The sequence below is a fragment of the Atta cephalotes genome, assembly GCF_000143395.1.
Source record: "Atta cephalotes unplaced genomic scaffold scaffold00002, whole genome shotgun sequence".
In the NCBI taxonomy this organism is placed as follows: Eukaryota; Metazoa; Arthropoda; class Insecta; order Hymenoptera; family Formicidae; genus Atta; species Atta cephalotes.
In genome coordinates, this window is record NW_012130066.1 from 1,112,464 (window position 1) to 1,122,397 (window position 9,934).

Genomic DNA, 9,934 nt, shown 5'->3' on the forward strand with positions numbered 1-9,934 from the left:
GAGAGAGAGAGAGGGAGAGAGCGCGCACAGAATAATTTATTCTACACTCTATTAACAAAGACAACTAACTAACAAAAACTATAAAAAGTGTCGTATTGATTATGCTAAAATTGCAGTAAATAATCAACCCGATACTTCGTCTCTAAATGTTCTGTTTAATACAAAGCGTATAAAATTAATAATGGTGTTTTCAAATTAAACTCAATGATAACATTCAAATGATATTGTGTTAAAAGTGACAATTTTTTATTTTCTCTCATACTTTAAAGAGAGAAATGTTGTATTAAACATGCGAAATTAACATATTTTTCATTTTTTGAATTTAGTATAAAAAATAAATTTTATTTCTATAAAAAAATATTTAAATTGCAAAAATTGCTACTGGAATTGCTACTATAATTGTTTCTTCTCATATTATTAGAATGTCGTAGCTAATGTCATATATATCTCACGAGCGAGCGATAAAAAAAGGACCGATTTGCGATAGACATGCAAAACTGTAAAACTTCTTCATGAGTGACGACGCTCGCATGTAAACCTCAGTAACAATGCAAATTAATTCGTAGGTCACGTTTTCCAGAGTATGAGTTATCGTGTCGCGCTGCTGCCGCTGCTGCAAACTGTAATTTAAAACGGAACGCCTCTCGCTTTGTCGCCTCCATGCGCGTGACATCGTTATACTTCGCGCAAAAACAGTAGTAAGTGGAGACGATTTATTTTACTCATACAATAATTATAATTAAACGACGTCGACGAATAAAGCGGAAAAACATGGACTTGCCACCAAGGTTTAATTGCGCGCGAAGACTCAATCTCTAATCTCGACATGACGTATTTAAATTGTTACTTTGAGACACATAATCATGAAAATGCGTCATTCATCAATTTGATAACGTCACCATGAAAATGGATCTTGATAAATCGCATACATACTGCATTTTTAATACAGTTGTGAAAGAAATAACAATTTAAAATATACATTTAAAGCAAAGTTTAGAGATTCTTAAAAAGTATATGGCATATACATGTAAAAAGATGGAAAATTTCATAAACATTTATAAACATTATTTATATTATAATCAATTCTGAACAAATTTTATTAAACATATACGTTTAATAAAACATGAAAATAGATCGGCTGTAAAACGCGTTTTTATTTTATAAAAGTAAGCAATGTTTTATCCACATTCTCTTATTCTGAAAGTAACATCCGAGAGAAATACGAATATTATTCTTTTTTTGTGATTCATCTCAAGTCTATCTGTTGCTTTATACATATTTCCAAATTATCAAGCGCTCATTTACATTCAACAATGCTGTATCTCAAAGAAGAGATCTCATCAACCAAATGCTAATATTTCCGTTAAAAGAACTTTTTTCTCATTTGAACATTTTGAACTATCTGCCCTCAAGGATCGGAGAACAACGGCAATGACGCGAACTAGGACAAACTTACTGGAAATGACGGACAAGAAAAAGTATGTTTATTACATTGCAAGCGTAGATGAAAGTTGTTATTATAATTATTATTATTTACACGGGTCCGGAGCAAGATCTTTTTGTGCCACATTTATTATAGAAAATTATGAGAATATGCGAATCAAATTATTTTCATTTACAAGGCAGTTAAAAAAACAATTGGTTCACAAAGATATTTCTAGTTGTAGAAGCAAAATGAAAATAATATAAATTTTATTTTAATTTATTAAACAAACTATTAAATATCTATTATATATGTACATAAAATTATATGTATGTAATGTTATTGTTGACATTATCATATTATTAAATGTCATGCAAAATTCAATAAATTATTTCTTGCAAACATCATATATTAATCTTTCAACATTTCGCCAAGTTGATTCGGAATAATAACTAAATTCCACGAAGTTGACTAAAGAGGAGTAAAAGAGGAAATAAGAAAAAGTTGTCTAGAAATGAGATCTATAAAGGAGTTGTGCCTCGAGCTTCTGAACTGTCCGCAACAGGTACACAGGTACACTGTGGCTATGAACAGACACATTTCCCATTATCACGCCCATTTCTCTATTATTTCCAACTTCACTATCTAGCAACATGGTTTGCCATATGTATATAATTTTGATTCAATTTTAACAATAAACACGGTATTTCTTGACAAATATCAAAATATTAAACTAAACAGAAAACAGTATTATTAAATTAATATTTAATTATAATTAAATTTTAATTTCATTTTACACATTCACAAAATAATTCGATGATAATAATAATAATAATTCAGAGTTAACATCGTTATCGCAAGCAATAGAGCAACACGTAAATGAGCACGTAGTCTATAATTATGCAACTTGTGCATTACTTGTAATTAAATCGCGCTTCTTACAAATTGTTGAATACCAATATTTTTAATTAGCTTCAAGCTATCATTTTCAAGCGTTTGTATTTTTCTTTTTGTTTCTGAAAAGGATCTCAAACATATTTAATTTGCGAAATTTTGCTTAAGTACTCTTAAAAAACTTTTACTCAAAATATGTTTAAAACTTCTTTAGTATATTTAATTATATTTATCAATATCATATTTAAAACATTATACAGGCGTATTCATAAATTCAGAAAGTGATAAATTAAAGAATTAAAACACTAAAACAAAAATTTAATAATAAAATACAATTCTTCCGAATTTTCATAAAGGAAAGAAAATTTATGCATCCATCAATTGATCATAATCCATCATAACAGATCATAACTCATTATAACTAATTATTATGTGCAAGCGAAACCTTTAACCGGATTACTACTAGAGCTCTATCTTGACGTAAACGAGATTCTCCTTAACTAGTTTGTCAGAGCATTAACAGATAATCTCGCTGCACTCGAGAATTCAATAACGTTGATCATTTAAATGACGACGTCATTGAATTCTCGTCGCGTCTTTCGTCTATGTCATCTCGTTAAAGTCACGTTTATACAAACGTAGATTTGCACGTCAATCAATATACGATAGCTCGGAATGACCATCGATTCGTCGGATGTAGGATTGATATTTGATGACTGCCAAAATTAAAAACCCTGACTGACCACAAGACATTGACGAGTGAAGCTTTAACTCGATTTATCTCAAATATGTGACTTTTTTGACTCTTTGTCAACTGCGATGATTTCATTCGATCGTACAATTCGTATTCGCTGAATCATTGATATTGTTCCTACGAGTTATTGTGAACTAGCATTAGTTTTTTGAAAATGCAAATAATATTTACTTGAATACAAAAGCAAATTATATTCACCATAAAGGTAACAAATATAAATACTATCTAGAGAGAGATTATAACATTATAAATTTTCTGTAAGATAGAGCAGGTTTCCAAATTTCAACTTTAATATACAAATTTACGACAGCAAACAATATCTCTTTGCAATGGGCTTTATACAACTACAATCATGATTACTTCTTGAGAGCACAATTTTCAAATATTCAATATGTGCTGTTCAGAAACATAAACATTATTGCAAATGGAAAAAGCTCTATTCTATTACCATAACAGAGAATATTATTTTTCACAAATATTTTTTATTTCTATAATCTATATCTTTTATTCTTTACACTACATTGAATCGCTAGAAAGTTAGCGATTAATTAGTGATTACGGAAAGCTGTGTCTCTATCTAAAATCATTAAAATTTATTGACTTACTGAATGTTCCCTCACGATTCGAGCATGCGAAAGGACAGCGGGATTATGTGCGCGGCAGCAACAGGATTAATTCGTACACATCAGAACGAAATTACACGCGCGGCTAGTACGATAACACTTAATTAAGTGGTTCTCCTCGCGCGCGTGTTTCGGATTTCTCACGCTAATATACAGGGACAATACCATTACAGGCAACGTGCAAGAATGGCACACGGCCGATGAGAGAGGCTTAGACGTGCAGAAAGCGAAGATGTTGCCTATGCACGCAATATGCATATTGAGAAACGGCATAAGAGCTCGTTCTATATGCTCGTGTGTTTGTTGGCCGTATATCAAACTGTGCCTCCGACGTCTCAACCCTTTTTCTCTTACCCTTTCAACCCACACTGTCATCTCTGGCAAGGATCCTTATATTACGCCCACATCGTTTACTTACAACATGACCTTACTAGCTCTGTCGATGAGTGTGGAAATCATCAAAAGAAAGAAGATATTTTCCACAAATGGAATATTAAAATGAAAAATATTTGTCGAATCCAAATGTGAATCATTAGTCATTTTATTATATAATATATTAATTCTTTGTCCTGTTTTTCGACACATAAAAATAAATATTAAGTAATATTTGGAACGGATTTTAATCATTTTTAATATTTAATAGTTTAATCTCATTCAAGATTATCAATAATAAACAATAAATATTAAATAATTTTCGAGATTAGTTTTAATTGAATCTCCACGTAAATGGATCCATTTATAGTAGATACTTTCAAAAATTTTTTTGCGTTAAATATAATATGTCTTCCAATTATTCTGATATTAATTAACCTATTCTTATGTCTAAATTTTCTTCAAATCTTAAATTGTTTAACATAAAGAATTTTAAACAAATTTTAAAACTTGAGAATGAAGAAATTTAAATTGAATGAAAAAAGTATAATAGATATATCAGGTAAATAATATTTTCAAATTGGATAACAATATTTTCAACATTTTATCCTAACTTAAATCTATCAATGAAATAAATTTTTTTACATGTTTTTTCAATTTACAAGAAAACTTGATAAATGCTATAAATTCGCTTTTACGATGTAGACATGAGGAACGAACGAAATTCTGCAGACGATGACCTGTCACGTGTAAAAGTGTAAGAAGTCAATGGCGATCAATTTTTTATTATCATCATACAGGGAAGAAAAAATTGAGAATGTTTTATACTATTATCGACAAATCCCGTTTTTATTGTTTCCTTTCTGTACCTTTCTCTTGCCTATCTTCGTGGCATATAACTTTTTCTTGTTAAAATATTGATAGAAGGTTATTTCATTATTTGCACAAATAGCGCAAAACTTTCAATCTGTTTTATATTTTCTCGATATAAACTCGATCAATCCGTCATTCGGTTGAGAACAGTTATGATTATGCGATATTTTCTACAATTCTGCGACTACATAAATGTGTGTCAATTCCAACAAACTCAATTTCTGCCGGGAATGGAAAACTAATTCGCAAATATACTCGAAATAAATTTCAAATTTATATTTGTCATATTTATATGAATATTGCATTAGATTTATATGAATATTGAATTAGAAATTCAAATTCAAATTATGTTCCTTATTTTTTTACTTTTAGGATATCTATTAACTTTCCTAAAAATTAGCATTCTTCAGAAAAGATCAATATAATAAATTCTATAATTTTTTTTTGTTAAGCCGTAACGATTGATATAGATACATATTGATATAGATACATTAAAACTGCATGATATATAAAATTAAACAAAAGAACAAGAATTTCAATGTTCTTATCTGACTTTCAAGTAATTTCAAAAACTTTAGCAGACACGTCACACAAATTTTTTCATCCACTTAAAGTTCGTAGAATTTGCGGTTGTCGCAAATAAGTGGTAATAAGGGGGATTCTGTCGAATCTATATAGTTAATCGTAGTATGCGAGGGTTTATCCAGATGTTATATATATATATATAAAATCCTTAGAGCCGAAGTTCGAAATTGATTTTGGTCATGTCGGATTGTATTTCAGTGCGCTTAAGCGCTGAATTCAGCGAAACACAGCATTGAAATAGCTTTATCAACCTAAATGAATTTAGAAGAGAGAACATGCATCCTAATAATACATAATGTTATAGATTCTACATTTGTTCACTAAAATTTTCCTTTCGATTAGAATAAAATTTTTTAATTAAAAAGAAAATTTTTGTAAGTCACATATACATTTCTCTTAGTGTGCGATGATATTGTAGAGACCAAAATAAAAAATTATCTCTCTATATTAAAATTATTATATATATTATATTATATACATAAATACTGAAGATTTTATAGTTAATAAACATTCTATTTGATTATCTTAAAGCTTGTTATTTCCTAAATTATTATCTTCTATATAAAAGTGGAAATATCAATGATCGAACAACAATTTGCAAAGCTAAATTCCTAAATTACAAGCACTCGCATACGCATTAGATTCGCTAACAACGTGACATTGTTACCCCAACAATTGGTGCAATTACCGCTCGCGTTTACAGCGAGCGTGGGCGTTAATTATTTTCCTAGACCCTGACGTTGTAGCTTCAACTACACTAGCGAATACGTATGAATTCTGCTATGGAGAGAACATTGGGGGAAACTGTGCGAGTTACATTGCTGTGAAACATATAAACTGCGTTTCTCTTTAAAACGAGTCGAGCGGCGCCGACGTGCGACACGTGTACAGCTCGGTGTATTCCTATCTCAATGACGCAAATCCTACCCACGAAGACAAGAGATATCTGCGGAAATTGCGGCGTAATATTGCTTTTCGCATACGTACTTCGTTCTTAGCCCACATCCCTTTGTTGCAGCGCGTGGATTTGGCATGAGGGTGGTAGGTGGCAAGACTGGGTCGGACGGGCGCACCTTCGCGTGCATCGTATGGACTGTGCCGGGTGGTCCCGCCGAGAAAGCGGGCTTACAACAAGGTGATAAGGTACGTTATTAATATATATTTTGTATATTCAATTAACATTTTTTAAAGATATTATTATAACAAGATTATCTTTCATACAAATTCTAAAAATAATCTTAAAAGTTGCCTACCGGATCTTTAGACTTTACTCTCTAAATTTGAATCAGTGAATAATCACTGATATCAGTGTCAAGTATGCCACTGTGTAATCAGTGAATTAAATGTGAGATCCCTAATCTTTATTGTGTGATTTAACTAATCTTATTTTAGTGCTTAAATTCAATGAATATGGTATTGGAAGATTGAAATTAACGTGTAAATATCAGTATTTTAATTCAATAAATAAAGTATCAGTATTTTAGTTATATAATCAAATATTCTTCCTTTTTTATAATAGTTGAATTTCACTAATTATCAGTGCCATTGGGTAATTAGTGACTATCCACATCTGATTCAGATTTAGAGAGTAAAGGTAACCAAGAAATTCATGAATGAATTTAATTGATTGATTTATTGGTAACCTTTAATCTTTAGGTAATTATATATTGTGAAAATGAGCTTAAATAGGCAAATAATATTCAGAAAACCTTAAACAAATTTTATCTCTAAAATTACATTATTAAGTAAAAGAAAGTCGCCGATATTGATATAGGTCTCCTAAAAACACATTCTCTTATTTCTCGATATAAACTGAATATTGTACTTTATTAATCTTTAGTATGGTATACATGATTTTGTATACATTTGTGTTTTGCACATTTTTTATCTTCGAAAAATTAGAAGCATTAAATAATTAATTATAACTTTTATACACAATTTTTTTAAATACACTATCTTACAAATACTTTCTAAAAATGTTAAAATATATGTAAAATCACTTAATTTTTGTTTTTTATTTTTTTAAATAATGAAAATTAATCCGAAATAAAAATGGCCCATCTATGTATATATTTAAAGGATCGGAAAATCATGTGTATTATATTAAATTTTAATAAAAACATGAAATATTTTCCAGCAACGTATACAGGCGACACTGTATAATACAATGTATGATTCTATATTTTCCAATAATAACACAAGATACAGATATCGTATATAGCTAAAATATTACATTCGATTGTGTTATCGTTTTATATCACTTCATATACCAAATTACATTTCATTTATTTTTCTAGGATTGAGATGCTCTGATAAGAGATTTCAAGATTACCTACATTCAGATATATTCAGACATAGATGTATGGGACTCTTTTTTTTTATTTCTTTGGGATGAAATAATTATGGGGATGGAATAAATAAAACTTTATTATTTAATAGCAACATTTCAGCTGCAAGTCGACACGCATTACTGTGTCACAATATATGACTATGTTCCGTTGCTGGAAAGTTTTACTTCGTTCAAAATCATTATGATCTGTTTTTATAATACAATAATCGTCTCCAATACTGCAGCAATTTTATCAACTTATGCAAGGTAATGCTATTAAGCAATAAAACGTTAAGCAATAAACGCTCGAGAAAATATTACGTGGAATATTACGTATAGTACGGATATAGAAAATATTTTTTCCCACGAGATGTTTATCGTTACCTATCAGGGTATATACGATAAATGCAAGTAAATATCCCTCGATGCATCAATTTTAATTAAATTTAAAGTTGAAATACTGACAGCTAAATAAAGAGTCCTGTTCATTTACATATTCATACTAACATTAAAATTGATAAATTTTATTTAATAAACGGCAATACTAATAGCACATTATGCATTAATTTGTAATCAATATTATTATAATTCACATAATAAATATTCTAAACATCTCGCTTATTAACATATCCACCATACATATTTATTGCTAAATGATTATCAATATTTTGCATTATTAAAAAAAAAGATCTTTTTTTTAACGTTTTCAGAAAGAGACAGAATTTAAATTTAAAAGTAAAATTCCAAATCCTTGAGTTCTGCTAAAGTTTATAAAAATTCCAGGCAATGTATTCATTCAGGCAATATAAAATTCAAGACGAAATGTTAGAAAATAAATAATTTAAATGCCTTGCTACCCAGATGTCATTCAAATGTCAGGCTGAACGAAAAGGCGAGAAGTACAGTCTTTTCAACCCTCTATCCGCCTCTCAAGTGTCACGTACAAAGAGTCGGCATAGATAGATAGATAGACGGGTGATTGATCGATCGGAGAGAACGATGAAAAGACGTCCCTCGTTCCTGTTTACTGTCATTACATTTTCATAAAGATTCCTCCATATGACGCTTATCGATAAGCTTCCCTCTAGCAACAATCTCCCCCTCAGCAACAATATCTAATAAGGAACGTGCAGATATCACGCAATCGCATTATTCTTCGGAAAGTGTAAGGGGGTATACTTGCTTCATCTCAAATTTTCTTTTATCAGATAAATCAAATATCAAATTGGAAACAAAAAAATTGTGAGATCTTACTGGAACGAGGGAATGAAAAATGTGAACATTATGACAAGAATGACGTATTTGTTAATTTAGCGATAGCGAAACAAAAATCTGCGACACGACGCCTTCGTTGTGTCCCACAAATTCAGTAATGCTTTGTTTAATCCGCTTACATCCGTCGCTTGTAAAATTGGAACACGCAAACTCTCTCGACAAGATCCATTCGAATAACGACTAATTCGCTACTGTCAAATTCTGAAATAGACAGCTGTAAACTAGAACATAATTTCGACAATTATGCCCCGTCTATTTCTACTGTCATATCCCAATCATGTGACGATTAAATTTCTTCATTTAGAATGATAATTGATGTCATGTGGTCAAAAGTAATTTTGTCAATATTCAATAGTCAATATTCAGATTATCCAAACATTCAATTATTGCTGTTATTAGATAATTATGAATGTAATTATTACAGTTTGATACCAATTAACTTTAACTTGAATGACAGCAAGATAATGCCTACGTCTTATAACTTATTATAACTTATAATACACTAACAATGAAAAATTTTTAACTATAAGTATTTGTAACTATTTGTAAATTATCATGATTGATTATTATTGCTGTAATGTTAGTAATAATAATTACATATAACTGCTATCACAAATATATATTATATAATTGGTAATCCGAAAATGACTATAATTACAGTTCTTATTATTGTGGTTGAAAATGGTTGAAATTATTATAATTTAACTATAATTTATAGTCCACACACACACACACACACACACACACACACACACACACACACACACACACACACACACACACACACACACACACACACACTACTA

General features: G+C 30.0%; 1 protein-coding gene across 1 annotated transcript in view; it reads left to right on the top strand.

The window, feature by feature from the left end:
• The window catches only part of LOC105622576 (regulating synaptic membrane exocytosis protein 1), a 138,173-nt gene that overhangs the window by 82,300 nt on the left and 45,939 nt on the right, over positions 1–9,934 (top strand). The window contains exon 10 of the mRNA XM_012203995.1: positions 6,543–6,667. Within this exon, the coding sequence (XP_012059385.1) occupies positions 6,543–6,667 (125 nt within the window). The remainder of the gene's footprint in view (positions 1–6,542; positions 6,668–9,934) is intronic.